Source organism: Haliotis rubra, unplaced genomic scaffold, assembly GCF_003918875.1.
Source record: "Haliotis rubra isolate DU_JTF1 unplaced genomic scaffold, ASM391887v1 Scf67, whole genome shotgun sequence".
In the NCBI taxonomy this organism is placed as follows: Eukaryota; Metazoa; Mollusca; class Gastropoda; order Lepetellida; family Haliotidae; genus Haliotis; species Haliotis rubra.
Window position 1 is genome coordinate 2,243,184 of NW_025767379.1, and position 19,400 is coordinate 2,262,583.

General features: G+C 40.6%; 1 protein-coding gene across 2 annotated transcripts in view; it reads left to right on the plus strand.

The window, feature by feature from the left end:
• The first annotated feature begins 9,444 nt into the window (after positions 1-9,444).
• Positions 9,445-19,400, plus strand: part of LOC124257671 (protein mesh-like) — a 76,974-nt gene continuing 67,018 nt past the window's right edge. Inside the window, exon 1 of one of the 2 annotated variants that reach the window (XM_046691794.1) lies at positions 9,445-9,680. In XM_046691794.1, coding sequence (XP_046547750.1) covers positions 9,636-9,680 — 45 coding nt within the window. In that variant the 5' untranslated portion in view covers positions 9,445-9,635. Of the gene's footprint in view, positions 9,681-11,358; positions 12,186-19,400 lie in introns of those variants that run through there. The other variant, XM_046691793.1, reaches the window with a different exon arrangement.

Here is a 19,400-nt window from a genome sequence, read left to right on the forward strand (position 1 = left end):
GCACGCTTGCACCACTCGTTTCGCCGCCGTCTATTAGCGATTGTTAGAGAGGACGCACGTCCAAGCGGTCAATCACGACGGTAAAGACCCGGATGAACATCTGATCAAGGTTCGGAAAACATTTCCCGTTCAGTTCCTGAACTTGAAGCGCACACACACTAATATCTGGCCCTCTTTAATCTGAGCACATGGATATGACATGTTGACGAGTTTAAAAAAACCAACACGGACGAAATGATCCACTTCGACAATGCTATCGGCGGCGTTATCAACGACCTTGATTTATGAACTAAGCCTAGAACACCAGCCCTGTGAAGTGAATGGATGATTGAAAACCAGCGAATATACATAGAATACACCTCGCGTGTATACATACACCCCGCGTGGACATGTACAGTAAGTGTATGATTTACCACTTATATATTCACACTGCATATATCTGTACCTACGTAAATTGCAGCAACTGTTTACTGATTAGGTGAATAAGAAGATAGATGTTCAGTATTTTAAGGCATGCTTTTGTAACCTGTGGTTAGTATCTAACGCGGTCAACAAACACCATTTTTGATAAATGAAATATTTTACTAAATATATATCTTATTTTCATACTAAACGTACTTTTAAAGGTATATTTGGCATTCAGAACACACATTGTTCGTGAAGTCATGCAAGTCTTAACTCTCAGCGAAGTGTTTAATCGAATTCAGTTAATATACTAACAGCGAAAAGTATGTGAACTACTGGTTTGAATTTAGCTATCGTTGAGGTGAACATTTATAATACCGTGTGGGATGTATGGTAGCCTAATGGTTCACAAGGGTTTGCTCGGGTTCGATTATGATGTATGAAGCCTCTTGGAATATTGTTAAAAGCGGCATGAAACCATACTCACTCACTCACTCACTACATGCCGTGGCGTTGCAACATTTAATCACAATTACATTTTACATCAGGCGTGATGCACGTGCACAAAGAAGTCAAGGTGTGAACTCACAATCATTAGTGATGCGGGTGTTGTTGTAGGCGTTGTTGTAGGTGTTGTTGTAGGCGTTGTTGTAGGCGTTGTTGTAGGTGTTGCTGTAGGTGTTGCTGTTGGTGTTGTTGTAGGTGTTGTTGCAGGTGTTGCTGTTGTTGTTGTAGGTGTTGTTGCAGGTGTTGCTGTTGTTGTTGTAGGTGTTGTTGTAGGTGTTGCTGTAGGTGTTGCTGTAGGTGCTGTTGTAGGTGTTGCTGTAGGTGTTGCTGTAGGTGTTGTTGCAGGTATTGCTGTTGGTGTTGTTGTAGGTGTTGAAGGTGTTGTTGTAGGTGTTGTTGCAGGTATTGCTGTTGGTGTTGTTGTAGGTGTTGTTGTAGGTGTTGTTGTAGGTGTTGCTGTTGGTGTTGCTGTAGGTGTTGTTGTAGGTGTTGTTGTAGGTGTTGCTGTAGGTGTTGTTGTAGGTGTTGTTGTAGCTGTTCCTGTAGGTGTTGCTGTAGGTGTTGCCGTTGCTGTTGTTGCAGGTGTTGCTGTAGGTGTTGTTGTAGGTGCTGTTGCAGGTGTTGTTGTAGGTGTTGTAGGTGCTGTTGCAGGTGTTGCTGTAGATGTTGTTGTAGGTGTTGTTGCAGGTATTGCCGTTGGTGTTGTTGTAGGTGTTGTAGGTGTTGCTGTAGGTGTTGTTGTAGGTGTTGCTGTAGGTGTTGTTGTAGGTGTTGTTGTAGGTGTTGTTGCAGGTGTTGTAGGTGTTGTAGGTGTTGTAGGTGTTGCTGTAGGTGTTGTTGTAGGTGTTGCTGTAGGTGTTGTTGTAGGTGTTGTTGTAGGTGCTGTTGCAGGTGTTGTTGTAGGTGTTGTAGGTGCTGTTGCAGGTGTTGCTGTAGGTGTTGTTGTAGGTGCTGTTGTAGGTGTTGTTGGTGATGTTGTTGTAGGTGTTGTTGTAGGTGTGGTTGTAGGTGGTGTTGTTGTAGGTGTTGCTGTAGGTGTTGTTGTAGGTGTTGTTGTAGGTGTTGCTGTAGGTGTTGTTGTAGGTGTTGTTGTAGGTGTTGTTGTAGGTGTTGTTGTAGGTGTTGTTGTAGGTGTTGTTGTAGGTGTTGCTGTTGGTGTTGCTGTAGGTGTTGCTGTAGGTGTTGTTGTAGGTGTTGTTGTAGGTGTTGTTGTAGGTGTTGTTGTAGATGTTGTTGTAGGTGTTGCTGTAGGTGTTGCTGTAGGTGTTGCTGTAGAGGTGTTGCCGTTGCTGTTGTTGTTGTTGTAGGTGTTGCTGTAGAGTGTAGGTGTTGTTGTAGATGTTGCTGTAGGTGTTGTAGGTGTTGCTGTAGGTGTTGTTGTAGCTGTTGCTGTAGGTGTTGCTGTAGGTGTTGCCGTTGCTGTTGTTGTAGGTGTTGCTGTAGGTGTTGTTGTAGATGTTGTTGTAGGTGTTGCTGTAGGTGTTGTTGTAGGTGTTGTTGTAGGTGTTGCTGTAGGTGTTGTTGTAGCTGTTGCTGTAGGTGTTGCTGTAGGTGTTGCCGTTGTTGTTGTTGTAGGTGTTGCTGTAGGTGTTGTTGTAGGTGTTGTAGGTGTTGTTGTAGGTGTTGCTGTAGGTGTTGTTGTAGGTGTTGTTGTAGATGTTGTTGTAGGTGTTGTTGTAGGTGTTGTTGTAGGTGTTGTTGTAGGTGTTGTTGTAGGTGTTGCTGTAGGTGTTGCTGTAGGTGTTGCCGTTGCTGTTGTTGTAGGTGTTGTTGTAGGTGTTGCTGTAGGTGTTGTTGTAGGTGTTGCTGTAGGTGTTGTTGTAGGTGTTGTTGTAGGTGTTGCTGTAGGTGTTGCTGTAGGTGTTGCTGTTGTTGTTGCTGTAGGTGTTGCTGTTGCTGCTTGTTGTTGTGGTGTTGTTGTAGGTGTTGTTGTAGGTGTTGTTGTTGTAGGTGTTGTTGTAGGTGTTGTTGTAGCTGTTGCTGTAGGTGTTGTTGTAGGTGTTGTTGTAGGTGTTGCTGTAGGTGTTGTAGGTGTTGCTGTAGGTGTTGTTGTAGATGTTGTTGTAGGTGTTGCTGTTGTTGCTGTAGGTGTTGCTGTAGGTGTTGTTGTAGGTGTTGTTGTAGATGTTGCTGTTGTTGCTGTAGGTGCTTAGGTGCAGGTGTTGTTGTAGGTGTTGTTGTAGGTGTTGTTGTAGGTGTTGTTGTAGCTGTTGCTGTAGGTGTTGTTGTAGGTGTTGTTGTAGATGTTGCTGTTGTTGCTGTAGCTGTTGCTGTAGGTGTTGCTGTAGGTGTTGTTGTAGGTGTTGCTGTAGCTGTTGCTGTAGGTGTTGTTGTAGGTGTTGTTGTAGGTGTTGCTGTAGGTGTTGTTGTAGGTGTTGCTGTAGGTGTTGTTGTAGGTGTTGTTGTAGGTGTTGCTGTAGGTGTTGTTGTAGGTGTTGTTGTAGATGTTGCTGTTGTTGTTGCTGTAGGTGTTGTTGTAGGTGTTGTTGTAGATGTTGTTGTAGGTGTTGTTGTAGGTGTTGCTGTAGGTGTTGTTGTAGGTGTTGTTGTAGGTGTTGCTGTAGGTGTTGTTGTAGGTGTTGTTGTAGGTGTTGTTGCAGGTGTTGTTGTAGGTGTTGTCGTAGGTGTTGTTGCAGGTAGGGTTGCAATATGTCTTGCTGCCCGTCTGAAAGGCGTCCGGTGACCCATGGACCACAGACAATAAAGATTGTCGATGGATTAGTGTACGCCATGTCTGCCTGTGAATGAACGGTTTCCCAATCCCCAGAAAATCGTTTTGAGACCTAGTGGCGAGCGATATGCATTATATTTATTACCATGACATATCCCCAACAGAACATATGTGGGATGTTCTGGTGCGGCGAACGCCAGAGCCCCAGCACCCGCCAACATGGCCACTTTGGGGTAGCTCTTCAAATGGATAGCCGGCTACCTCAAGGTCAACCACAAGTTCATTAACAGTTTACTATCAAGGTGTCACTCAACACAGTGGGCACACAAAAATACATTTTAAAGACATTTATCGTTATTAAACCTACGCAGTCATTTAATCAGTTTCCCTATGTTTGGTAGTATATATTTAACTGACGAGTATGAATCATCGACTTTTTTAACATATAACTGACGTTTTAAATGCAAATAAACAACCTTATTTACAAAGCTGAGGTACAGGCAAGATTCTTCTATGGGCGTTGCGTAAATTGGAACGTTAGATAAGAAGTAGCTAATTATTTTTCGTCAGAAAAGCTTGACAACATTTGCAAGGTATAGCGCACTCACGACAATCTTTCGAGTGAGCGAGCATGGAGACTTTATTGTGTCACTCGACCTGAATCTATCTTGGCTGTATTTGCGGCAACGCCCATCATGTGATCGATAACGAGCAAACGGATATCGATTTTTAGTCAGCGAAGTTAATGACACGATTGTGAAACATGATTGCGAGGAGATAACAGAATATGGTTTCCTGTTGAAATGAATGATTAGCAACAGAACAAACATAAATCTAGTTCTCAGATAGTTCTACCTCAAGTTAGATACCTTTTATAGACGGTTTTGTCATGTAAACAGTCAAGCTTCCGCATCATGTCGTAACTAATAGCAACCTGCACACGTCACATTTCTACATAAGCACTCTATGGCTCCACTGTGAACATCATCTTATGATGACTTTGGTTTTAAAATATACTCCAGTTATATCTTAAGTGTATGTTAGGGTACTGTAAATGTTTCAAAAGGAGGTCATTTTTGCAATGTTATTTTAAAACAACAACATCTGCAACAACACCTACAACAGCACCTACAACAACACCTGCATCAACACCTGCATTCAAAAGACGCCACGAAGGTAGGATGAAATCTTGTCTACATACATTTCTACAATCTATACAGGGAGTAACATGTTGTATTAACGGTATTTATGAAGGGCTGCTTATGTGTATTAATTAAGGATATAAATATTGCAAAACAAATTTGCAAAGATTAAGAGCCCCAATAGTTGATGTTAGTGGAGGAATTTGCTGAGGCGGTGGGGTAGGTGTTGAAAGATAGGTAGGGGTGTAGGTGTGGGGGGTGTGGGGAGGGGGCGGTAGTTTGTAGTTTGTTGGTATTTAAGTTGGATGTCTTAAGACAGTTTGTTAAAGGTAAATAGACAAACAAAATGTATTCTCCGTCTACCGAAACGCATGTCCCTCGAAGCATTAATGCCCCATGTGTCCTCATGTGTTGACAGTTTTGGTTTTATTGTCGAAAAGAAGTCGATACATGTATATCTGTATATGCATACACCCGCTGTTTCGTTAGTCCCTCCTGTGCTGAATGGCACCTATATCTGTATATGCATACACCCGCTGTGCCGTTAGTCCCTCCTGTGCTGAATGGCACCTATATCTGTATATGCATACACCCGCTGTTCCGTTAGTCCCTCCTGTGCTGAATGGCACCTATATCTGTATATGCATACACCCGCTGTTCCGTTAGTCCCTCCTGTGCTGAATGGCACCTATATCTGTATATGCATACACCCGCTGTTCCGTTAGTCCCTCCTGTGCTGAATGGCACCTATATCTGTATATGCATACACCCGCTGTTCCGTTAGTCCCTCCTGTGCTGAATGGCACCTATATCTGTATATGCATACACCCGCTGTTCCGTTAGTCCCTCCTGTGCTGAATGGCACCTATATCTGTATATGCATACACCCGCTGTGTCGTTAGTCCCTCCTATGATGAATGGCACCTATATCTGTATATGCATACACCCGCTGTTCCGTTAGTCCCTCCTGTGATGAATGGCACCTATATCTGTATATGCATACACCCGCTGTTTCGTTAGTCCCTCCTATGCTGAATGGCACCTATATCTGTATATGCATACACCCGCTGTTCCGTTAGTCCCTCCTGTGCTGAATGGCACCTATATCTGTATATGCATACACCCGCTGTTCCGTTAGTCCCTCCTATGATGAATGGCACCTATATCTGTATATGCATACACCCGCTGTTCCGTTAGTCCCTCCTGTGATGAATGGCACCTATATCTGTATATGCATACACCCGCTGTTTCGTTAGTCCCTCCTGTGATGAATGGCACCTATATCTGTATATGCATACACCCGCTGTTCCGTTAGTCCCTCCTATGCTGAATGGCACCTATATCTGTATATGCATACACCCGCTGTTTCGTTAGTCCCTCCTGTGCTGAATGGCACCTATATCTGTATATGCATACACCCGCTGTTTCGTTAGTCCCTCCTGTGCTGAATGGCACCTATATCTGTATATGCATACACCCGCTGTTTCGTTAGTCCCTCCTATGCTGAATGGCACCTATATCTGTATATGCATACACCCGCTGTGTCGTTAGTCCCTCCTATGCTGAATGGCACCGCCCTGTTTAACCGCGTTGCTGTTTATGTGGTTTCAAACATTGCGAAAATACTCACCACATGTATCCTTTGTTGGCAACATTTAACACTTAGTTTCTGAAGTCCAAAAATGTAAATTCTCTTATTGCATTAATGAATTTCCCAAAATCAGTTTTTTGTTAACCGACATCATAATCAGTCTATTTCTACGGTTTGGAAACCCATTGGTATACTCCTGGAGAACTAAAACGTTTATATGCTTGCGCATACGAAACACAAACACTGTTTACGGGGAATGTCAAAAACGCCATGCACAAGGTGCATTTCTGGCTGACGGAAGAGCAGGATCCATTGCTTCTTTCAATCAACTCTTCTACTTGATTCACGTGTTTCTGAGTGGGATGAGGCTACACCTCACTATTCAAGGTACTCTCGGACAGAACTTGGCCAGCTATGGGGACCACACCCATTCTAAATGATTACCAAAACGTCACAGTGCCATACCTTCCCGGTGATAAACGTAGATGGTATACTGTGGTATGTCAAGATTGTATTTCGCTGCTCCTGTTTCGTTTGTTTTTCCGCGAGCTCGCCCATCCGTGAAGGTTTTTGTATATACCACGCCCAGATTAAAGCGACAAGCTGGGCGATGGGAGCCTTTACTGAGTTCTGTTGCCACAACCGACGAAAAGCTCAAATAACTCCAGTTTACAGCAAGTGGCTTGGTAAATTGAGCCATTTAGCATGTCGAAGGGTTAAACGCTTTCTAACAGTGTTATTGTAGATGGCTGAGGTTGTTAAGAGGGAGCGTGGCTTTGCGGAGACTTAACGTTGTGGGGTTCTTCTTCTACTTAAGTATGGTTGGTGTTAGCTGTTCAGAAAAGAAAAAAGTACAAAGTACGTATGGTGTAGGGTTTGAGAAATACCGATAAGTATCTTCACAAGGAATGGTTATTACTGGGAAAATGCATTGGTTCTTACAAGTAGTTTGCAGGATAAGCATTTTCTGACAAGATTCAATTCAATTTACTTTCAGTAAAGTACAGTAAAGATTTACTCATGGGCTGCTAGTGATACAAAATGGAGGCGTGTTGGCGTGAAGACGAGGTCGTACATTCAATGAATGAGACTGGCATTTAGGTAGGTAGACATATAGGAGCTTTAGAGCGTGGACTTCAATAATTGGTGAATATCTAATAGGGATCATTAAATTATATGAGATCACCAATTATTCAGTGTCCCGTGTTGTATGTTAGTTTGCATTGACGTTGAAGTGAAACGAACCGACATAGTATATCATAACTTCTGAACGACCTGTTAACATCTGTATTTCTTTACCGTTCAGAACATCCATGTCTACCTTTACACAGCTATTGATAGTACACCTTCATCCATATCTACCTGTACACTTTCATCTACCTATATTCCATATATATTTACCTTTACTCCTTTATCTACCTGTATTCCATTTGTATTCACCTGTACACCATCCATATTTACCTGCACACCTTCATTTACCTGTATTCCATTATATTTACCTGTGCACCTTCATCCATGTCTACCTGCACACCTTCATTTACCTGTATTCCATTTATATTTACCTGTGCACCTTTATCCATATCTACCTGTGCGCATTTATTCATATTATCCTGTACACCTATACGCCTACATGTAAACCTCTATCTGTATCCATCTGTACACGTTCACCCAGATCTACGTGTACATCTGCATTCGTGTTTCCTTGTACACATTCATCCGTATCCAACGCTACCTGTACAACTACACCCATGTACATCTGTGCACCTTCATCCATATCGTTATGTACACCACCATCCCTATCTACCTGTGCACACCGCAATCTACCTATCCGCCTTCATCGATATTTACCTGCACATCGCCATCCAAATGTACACGTTTATTCATATACCTTTCCCAGATATAGATTGTTCGACGACAGATTATATAGCACAATCTCTTTAACATTCTAATGTTACGTGTTGATTACCAAGTTAAGTCAAGTTAACCTTTATGGATAACAACTTCTTTTATTTCGTGACTGCGACGGTCAGATACAGATTCCTGTACCATTTTCAAGGAGAGATTTAATGAAATGTGATATAATTAACAGCTGTATTCTACAAGTATGAGTTCACACATGAATACAAAACACTACAAAGGAATTGCAGGAGTGGTACAAAATGAAGCGGATTACAAATCCAGTGCCAATACAAATACAATGGCAATATAATATACAGTCAGTCATCGTAACAGGTAAAGCCAGTGATAATAGTATTCCCCTCCCTGCAGTAGTGGTCTACCTTCAAACACAGGCCGAGGCTGAGTACCCAGGGTGAAATTGATCTTCACGGAAGTGTAGGTCTAAGTTTAGTCTGTCTCACAGTCCCGGAACCATATTATTTTCCCTACAACCTGACCTTCCCTGCAATGCTAAAGCCCTAAATGAAGAAAGTCTAGAGTTCCCCAGGTTCTGAATCTCTGGTCTCCCGGTAGCTCCTTTTCAATTTAAATGGGTTTATTTGTTACAATCCAAATTATATATATTCAGAGACTAAGCGTTAGTTTAGTCTTACTTATACTTTGAGATACCTGATCTAAAACTGCGTCCCTTATATATGATGCTACTGTTCTGGACCTTTCCCTGATATTCTAGCTTAGACTATGTTGGATACTTCCATGGGGTTGTAGTATCTGGTAGCACCTTCCAGAACACAAAGTGTAAATGTAGGACGAGTCTACTGAATACAGTAGGCCATTGCCACTGCATGTCAACAGACAAAATGGTATACAATGTTCCCGATGGTAAACATACCACACAACACTAAATATCCTCAGTGTCTCCATACGCTATCTAACATTGGACTTCTAGTAGTCTATAGTACTGCAACATACAAAAGGAATTCAGTGGGCTATCATTTACCACATAGAGAAGTATGTCAGTCTCGCTTACAATTGTTCAAACAACTAATTGTTTTTTCCTCTTTTCCTGCGCACAGTGGATTTATTGTTATGTATACACAGCACTGTTTATTCTACTCGTACTATTTGAATAATTGTGCATCCTACTTCAGTGACAGAACCATCCCAAATATTTGTATTGTGCATGTACCCGACCAACCGGGACTTCACACTTTACCAACACAGAACCGTGACTTCACACTTTACGATCACAGGCCCAACCAGGAAGAGACGGTACACGTCTCTAACAGATGACGAGGGCCCTTGCACACTTCGTATCTCCACTCCAGTCTCAGCAGGATAATACTATGGTGTTCAATCAGGAACGACTAACGACGTTGGCAGCGACGATGACGACGATGACGACGAGCTATGTGCGACGATGATGTTCATATTGAGAATACACATGTGTACACTCTTACTGAAGGTATGTTTGTCTATATTTCACACAGCTCTTGCATGAATCGTTTATGTGTAAAGGAATAGCTGTCGTCTCATTGGGCAAGTTGAAGCCATCTGCATGTGTAGTGGTTAAAGCGTCTGAGGTCAGGCGAACATTCCGTTTCGAATTTAATATTATGTCAAGTATGTGAAGACATTCTTTGTAACCCCCCGCACACACATTAGTCAGCGTGTATGTGTGTATGTATGTGAGTGGTGAGTGAGTGAGTGTGTGTGAGTGAGTCAGTGTGAATGAGTGAGTGAGTGTGTGAGTGAATGAGTGAATGAGTGAGTGAGTGTGGCCAGGGCCTAGATTTTCGCTAAGAGTGAATGAATGAGTCTAGGCCCTGATGAGTGTGTTAGGCACATAGCAGAACAGCCACCTCTAGTGGCCAGGGCCTATTTCGATTTTCGCTAAGATAAATTATAAAATAAAACATCAGTCGTAAGTTTTGAATTACGGAAGCTCAAATGTCCTTGACAACGATAAGGTCAGTGTGCAAATAAGAGAAGTTCCCTTGGTATTAGAACATGTGAGTTTCCTCTGTGAGTGGCATTTAGAAGTTGGTGTCATCAACAAGGGAGATACAACATCTTTATTACGATATACGCGACGTTCCGGTAAAGATGCTAAGGGCAGCAGTTTTATGTTTGTGTTTCTCATCGCCCGACCGACCCTTCTAATTTTATTGCCAACCCAACCTAAAAACGTTTTTTTTTCATTCCACCACCGCCGACTCGAACCTAAACGGTACCGCCTCGTCATATAAAATGTTATAAAAAATAATATCTTTTAATCAGACGTAGCCACAAGTCAAGAGAACGCGAGAAATTGTAATTAGAATTACAATAAATGAGAATCAAGAACATTATGCAGATAATTTTGTCTTTATTGAATTGTTTTATTATTTTTTTCCCGACCGACCGACCCATGTTCAGAATTTGGTGGCTACGTGAAACACACACACACACGCACGCACACACACAATGATGCCCTAACACTGTTATCAAGGAAGTGGATTTGCCTATCAATATCGACATGCGGGAGTGCGCGCGCTGCTACTTTCTCGTCTTTGTGTTACTATACTTTCTACCCGTGAAGGTCCGGGTTAGAATGAACCTTCAGTAACCCATGCTTGTCGTAAGAGGCGACTAACGTGATCGGGTGGTCAGGCTTGCTTGCTTGGTTGACACGTGTCATCGTATCCCAATTGCGTAGATCGATGCTCATGCTGTCGCTCACTGGATTGTCTGGTCCAGACTCGGTTATTTACAGACCGCCGCCATATAGCTGGAATACTGCTGAGTTAGGCGTAAAACTAAACTCACTCACTACTATATTTTCTAATTTTTAAAACTGATTATAATGGTACAAAATAACTGAATAAATAAATAAATCCTTTATCGACAGAATTTTCATTGTCAAATAAGTCTGAACGCATTTAAAAATATGTACCTTTAACAAATATCCACGCTTTTCCTGAAAGTACTTTGTTTGGCGAGTAGCTATAACCAGACTTCGAGACGAGCTATCTTCAATCGCCCCAGTGTATTTGTTAGCCACATAAACCACACACACGCTGCCAAGCTGGGTGACAAGAGTTCTCGCCCTTGACACGTGCTACCCAAATAAGCTCTCACTGTGTAGATTTCACAAACACAATGACGTCACGGCAATGCGTGCACTCGCACAATTCAGATGGGGAACCCTTTTCGCTTGTGTGGTAAATAACAGTGAATATCTCGCGATCAGGGCCACGGATTTTCACGAAATTTTACAGTTAGCTCGGGAATAGTTGTCCAACCCCACCGAGTTACTTTCCTGATGATGCTGATGCCCTGGGGGGCCAGGCGAAGCGACCACACCCAGCAGAGCACGGAACTCTACATTTGCGCTGACCCATATTCAACCGGCTACGAATGTGGACTAGCAAAAGGCGCTTGAATAGGCCTTTTCACCAATGATCGCTTGTATTGGCACGGGAATAACGGATGTACAGCGAGGATAAGACAGGTTGCGGCACGAGAAGTGTGTATGAGACATCCAGTCATTTCTCCTTCTCTCTATCGGATAGACAGAGGACGGGAGCCTGATGTCTCGACTGTCCATCGTCTCTGACGAACAGCGACACCGGCCGAAAACGAAGGATATATTTTTTGAAACCAGTCGACATGAGAAAACATAGAACCAATTCAAGATGTAAATCCGTGTCGACTTTCTGTCTTTTCATGCCATCCTGTGAGTATAATGTGTTCAAATGTCTGGAGAACAGGCATCAGTCGTACTGGGATAGTGCTGTATGTGATTCTCATCGTCTCGTGGGTACTGGTGATCAGCGCAGGGGTGGGAGCCCTACCCCTCTCTGACTTTTACCCCTTCAATACCAGTGCCGGGGACAGACTGACAGATGACAGTGATGATGGGGGGTCAGGATCTATCAAAATCGGAGTCCCCTTCCCTTTCTTCAATCGTAGTCACGATAAGATTTTTGTAAGTATAAACTTATGTTTATAACTTTTTGCCATGTTTTGATTTTTCAGACCATGTTTGTATTCGACAAATGTATCTGTAAACACAAGTATGTGATCATGGCGTCTATTGTATTTTATGCCGCAACGTTTTCTTCCTGTAATCAATGTTTGTTTATTAAACCAAAGTGAAGAATTTCACCGTAAATCTTAATCTAATGTACCGTACATTTATTTGTTAAATAATCTTCACTGTGGACATTCGAATGGAGCATATACGTCAGGTATCAGGTACATATTTTTTATATTCATGTTGCTGATAATGGGTCTGACTAAAACGAAGAAACATTTCGTGCACGCCAAGTTCACTGTCAGACAAAATGCAGCATAAAGTGGACTATTCATTATATGTTGATTTTGTACAAAAAAAGTGAAAAACAATTCTGCATAACAATCTGATAAAATATGTTGCTGATACTTTAAATTTCCGATACGTCAGCATACTTATAATAAGCTTTATATTGTTATGAGTGATAGTTTATGAAAAACGTATTTGTTTGTATATCTTTTATAATGGGAATAGTTGTTACTACTGTTTCATTCATATATGACAATATACCGTTATATCGTCTCTCATATATCTCATAAAGGAGTATACTCCTGAGATGAAACATTGTCAGCCTTTTGAGAGTAATTCCGTAGAACTTGATACACTTGTATTACGTTTGTTAATTCATTTCAAATAACAACGACATTTTATCATAATAAACATAATATACAAGCAGATAAGCTAAAGTGATCAATAAAATATATAATCAAATTGTTCATATCTTTACAATGAACGTAAACAAACGTGACATCCAAACCTAATATTAAATAGCATGGGCTGATTTAACACTTGTATGATTACTCCCTTTGAGCTATAAGAGCAGATCGATAAGAGATCAATAGGTTTTAACTTTGACAGTCTCCACCCTTCATTCATAGCTATTCCGGTGTCCCAGTGATGCTCCGGGCGACGGACAGCTTCTACATGTGAATGATCAGTACACGCCCACTCAGCTTTAAATAGTTGGCTCCGCGATCTTAACATGATATTAACATGGGATTAACATGAGATTAACAGCGGCAATGGAAGCTTTAGAAGTGGACGTAGATCAATTGATATCGGTTACGGACTTCAGATTTGTATATTTTTCTCAGAGATATATGTTATACATGTAAAAAAAGTTCATGTTCCCCACAAAATATGAAACGTGTGAGTGAATACGTCCACGTACCAAATGTAATATGGTACATATGTGCAATTAAGTCCAAATACCAGGCAAAATAGGATACATATGATGTTATTAGTCCATATACAACCATATGTATCATACACATCGGTCAATAAACCCATATACCACACAAAACATTGTATTTATAATCTTATTGGTCCCTATACCACAAAAAATATTGTATGTCTGATCTAATACATCCATATACCACACAAGATATTGTATATATAATCTAATAGGTCCATATACCACACAAGATATTGTATATGTAATCTAGTAGGTCCATATACCACACAAGATATTGTATATATAATCTAGTAGGTCCATATATCACACAAGATATTGTATATATAATCTAGTAGGTCCCAATACCACATGAAATATTGTATATATAATCTAATACATCCATATACCACACAAGATATTGTATATATAATCTAATAGGTCCATATACCACACAAGATATTGTATATATAATCTAATAGGTCCCAATACCACATGAAATATTGTATATATAATCTAATACATCCATATACCACACAAGATATTGTATATATAATCTAATAGGTCCATATACCACACAAGATATTGTATATGTAATCTAGTAGGTCCATATACCACACAAGATATTGTATATATAATCTAGTAGGTCCATATACCACACAAGATATTGTATATATAATCTAGTAGGTCCATATACCACACAATATATTGTATATGTAATCTAAAAGGTCCATATACCACACAAATGTTGTGTTAAACTGTATATAATCTTATACGTCCATATACCACACAAATATTGTATATATAATCTAATAGGTCCATATACTACACAAGATATTGTATATATAATCTAATAGGTCCATATACCACACAAGATATTGTATATATATATATTCTAATAGGTCCCAATACCACATGAAATATTGTATATATAATCTAATACATCCATATACCACACAAGATATTGTATATATATATATATTCTAATAGGTCCACATACCACACGAAATATTGTATATATAATCTAATAGGTCCATATGCCACACAAAATAGTGTATATATAATCTAATAGGTCCACATGCCACACAAAATATTGTATATATAATCTAATAGGTCCATATGCCACACAAAATAGTGTATATATAATCTAATAGGTCCATATGCCACACAAAATATTGTATATATAATTTAATAGGTCCATATGCCACACAAAATAGTGTATATATAATCTAATAGGTCCATATGCCACACAAAATAGTGTATATATAATCTAATAGGTCCATATGCCACACAAAATATTGTATATATAATCTAATAGGTCCATATACCACACAAATATTGTATATATATATCTAATAGGTCCATATACCACACGAAATGATACACGTGGGTGATTAAATCCATATACCACACCAAATACGACACACATGATCAAACAAGTCCATACACCACTCAAAATATACGTATGAGCGAATACGAGCTAATATTGATTCAGCAACCAGCGTCAGAGGCGGTTCTTCGTGTTATGTTCATCTTCAGAGATGAAGATGCATTATACAATGGTAAATTGTTATCCAGACAAGCACAGTGCATACAACGTTTATCCGTAATAAAGTGAACCTGTGTCGAACCTTATTTTGCAATCTTTACACAGCTGAAAAAAAATGTTTTGAAAAACGAGGGTTATGGCAATATAGACTTTACAGTTCACATTTAATAAACACGTTGAGGCATATTTTGTTTGTGTTTCATAAAACATATTGATTGAATGATGAGTAGGTGGAACTGTTTAAATAGACATGGTTGGGGCAAAGAGTTACGTCAAAGATGAAACTGTATTTCGATACAATGGACTTGGAGACAAGAGGACCGAGCGTCTACCCTGCGTGGTTGCATGATTGAACATTGGGTATTATGTAGGTATTTTGAGAAATCAAAGACACATATGAGACTGTAGTGTAGTTTAAGTGTAACAGCGTCGCCTCTTCACAGCAAAAGTCCGGGTTCGATTCTCCCAATGCACCTCATGTATGAAGTACATTCTTGTACTCCGTTCGCTTTATTGCTTGAATATTTCCATTAGGACATAACAGTATTATCTCACCTTCTGAATGTCATGTTCGTATGGTGAGTGGCTTCTGGTTCATGGAGTGGCTAGGGGAGTGTAGAGGGTTGTGAAGTGGATGTGAACTAGTTGTTGGGCATCGTGGCGCCTGTAGAGTGATTCACTGCCAGGAACACTCCTCTAAGGTCACCTATTTTCGTGGTACATGTAATAGCTTTAAATGTTTTATTTTAACCTATTGTATTTGATGTGGCATATTTTGAAATTGCTTGTCAAAGATCATTTGAATATCGGCCAGCCGTGATCCAAACCATTCTGTAAAGGTGTCCGTCATCTGATGTGAATTGTAAACGGTCTTTGTGTAAGCCGGCAACCTTGTTGAACCCCTGTCGCAAAATATGGGGCCTACCACCCTAAGTACGTCAAAGACGGCGATATAGTTTGAAATATACCGAAAAATGTACTATGTCTCTGTGTAATGTTTAACTACTACTACTACTACTACTACTACTACTACTACTACTACTACTACTACTACCATCGCCATCTTTTCGTTTTCAATTGTTGGGTGAGGGAGGGGGCGTTCTAAAGTTATTCACTATTGTTTGTCCAAAATATGTAAGCGTTTAACTTTCTGTTAGATAGGATATATGACGACGACGACGATACGATGATGATGATGATGATGATGATGATGATGATGATGAATCTTCATGCGGTATTATACACTTAGACACGTGGTATCACTGACCATCCCGTATGACACATGGTGGTGTCACAATACCAGTGTTTCTTGTCACATGACTGTCCTGTTACGGTTAGTCCTGCCGGTGTATAACTGACTTTATTCTCCTGGTCATGTTTAATATTGGCAAGCACCATACACTAGATATTACCTTATCGTATCCCGCTACTCCACGGCAGCTCGTTTTACCGCTTGTCCATGTATACAGAGCATCTGTATTTACTCTCTGATATGAATATCCCTATACTTCAGATATGACTGCCGTATAACGAGGCGGGGAAATAGTTACACCAGAGTAACAGTCAAATATCTATGAGATTGTATGACAAGAGGGATGACAAGTCTTGTATGACAAGGGGCTGACAAGTCCTGCATGACCAGAGTTTTTTTTCCCTGTATGTCCGACAATATTCCAGCAGCTGGTGTATACACAACGTTTGAGGGACAGTCGAGCATACAGCTTCCATTAAGATTTCAAAGAGCGTCATGCGACTCGTGGTCAAACGTTGTTTGTTCAGGGTTGCACTATCCATGTAAGGCTTTCAAACGGTTGTCTGTAGACACGTGGAGTGTATTAACAAATCAGACGCATCAATGACCAAATTGATTCCTTATCTGACTGGACTCTATGCTCCCGTGTTTAATCAGGTGAACAGTTTACTTGGCTCTGCATGTGTGTGTGATGGGTGCCGTCATTTGGGCAGCATACGTTCACCTCTTAGCGAACACCTGGTATCATGACTAATTGATACTGATTCATAAATACATGGACAAACAATGTATATTTTTGCGAAAGTCTTCATACGACCCACCTCACTCCTTATCTTGTTTGACGGGCATGTTACAGGAAGATTAAGACTTTATAAAAAAATAAATCTTTAACCTCAAGGACACAACATATTCAAATCGGAGCCCTTACTTCAAACTGAATAATCGTTACCAAGGCAGTTTCAGCACAGTCGACCTCTCAGCTGGTCACTCCATGTTAAAGGCGCACTGTCACCACAATGGTGTGTTGATTCCGTTTGAATGTGCTATATGACGGCTGTATTTGTGGTACAGGGTTATGGCCGCCGGGCTACGACGGTATCAGCTATGTTGTTTGTTAGGTAAAGCTTACTTAATCATATGTTCTGCTCCAGGCGCATGTCTCTAGATATTAAAGATTGAAGAGAAATGTAAATCCTTTATGGATTTCTAGAAGTAAAAACATGTTCAATAAATCTTTATCTTTAATGACATTAGGTTTGTAAATACAACCGACAAAACCCTTTCAGTACTCATGGAAAATCAATACTAAAGGCAGTTGAGTCCAGAGTACTATTCATACCATATCACGAGTGAGTGAGTGAGTGAGTGAGTATGGTTTTACGCCGTATTCTACCATATCCTGAACATGTGTTTATGAATCACTGAATGATGATGACGTCACATGATCCTGAGACGCCGATCAACAACACACGCAAAATTAAGTCAAGTGTTCACCTGAACAAGACGAACGTTATGACAGAAGTTAAAATAAAGAATAGCGTCAGACACCAGGTTGGTCACTGATGTCTCAAACGTGGAAATATCCTTCACATGTTACCCATGAAACGTTCTGAAAGCCTCCCTAAAGTCGTGAATGTTGCAACCTTGAATAGATTCTATTGTTAATAGAATCGTCAGTAGAAAAGGGCCATATTCTGAAACTGATTTTTCGATAAAGGATAATTTTAAATATCCTATTCTCATAATTATCCGTCATTATAAAACAATCATTATCAAAAGTATCCTATTCACATTATTATCCTTGTTCATAAAACAGTCATCATAATCATAAATATCCTATTCATATAATTATCCGTGTTCATACAACAATAATTCAAATCAATAACAAATTGTATTTCAACAGAAACAGACTCTGGAACACCGACACATTGGCTATGACACTTCACACGTGGGCGTTGCACGAGATGTTCACGATAAAGTCGACTGTGCTTTATATTTCTTTGAAACGAAACTATGAAAACAGTATGCACAAACAGTATATATGTTCTACAGCAAATTTGACATGAAGAATGGACAGTGTACAATAGACATTCATTTAGGCGTATGTCACAATCTGTTTATGATGTGTCACATTAGGTACGGAATGCAAGTGTTTTTTCAGAAGCCCAGTGAAAGAGAACAGTGTTCTTGACACCTGACGGGGATGCTCCCAAGTCCTTCTTTAATGTCTCCACAAATCACCCCTCGGTGTGAAATATGAATATCGCATACTCAGCATATTCACAGTTGTCGGCTCGAGTGGCTTAAATTCCTCCACGATGTGTGTAACAGTTAACGGCTGTTATATCACCTTGAATTTCATGTGAGACTTAAGCTAATGCAGTTGGTGTGTAGTCATACAGGAACCTTCTAGCCTTGCTTATAGTCGCCTTTTAACAATTTAACCTTAAGTGGACAGGGGGACACAGATCAAGATTACATAATGCGCTAGGGTACTGTAGAAAACACATCAACACCGTGTAGATACATAGTGTACTGGGCATCACAATCTAACACCAGGTAGAGCAGGAAACAGGTGTACTGGAGCACACAGATCAACACTACATCGGGCACTGTACTGGGGTACTGTAGAAAAACACACCAACACCGTGTAGATACATAGTTTACTGGGCATCACAACACCAGGTAGAGCAGGACACAGGTGTACTGGAGCACACAGATCAACACTACATCGGGCAGTGTACTGGGGTACTGTAGAAAACACACCAACACCGTGTAGGGCAATATACAGCGAGTGAGTTTAGTTTTACGCCGCTTTTAGCAATATTCCAGCAATATCACGGCGGGGGACACCAGAAATGGGCTTCACACATTGTACCCATGTGGGGAATCGAACCCGGGTCTTCGGAGTGACGAGCCAACGCTTTAACCTCTAGACTACCCCAAGGCACCAGGGGCAATATATAGGTTTGCTGGACATGACAATTTAACACCAGCTTAAGCAGCATACGTGTACTGCTATATAGACGTGTATTATAGCACTCATTTGATCAGCGTGTACTGCAGCCCTATGGTACTGACATCAGCGTGCTATATATGCAGTCGGAATATTTACCAAAATTCCGCATATATCCCGTAGGTACCATCCTACAACGC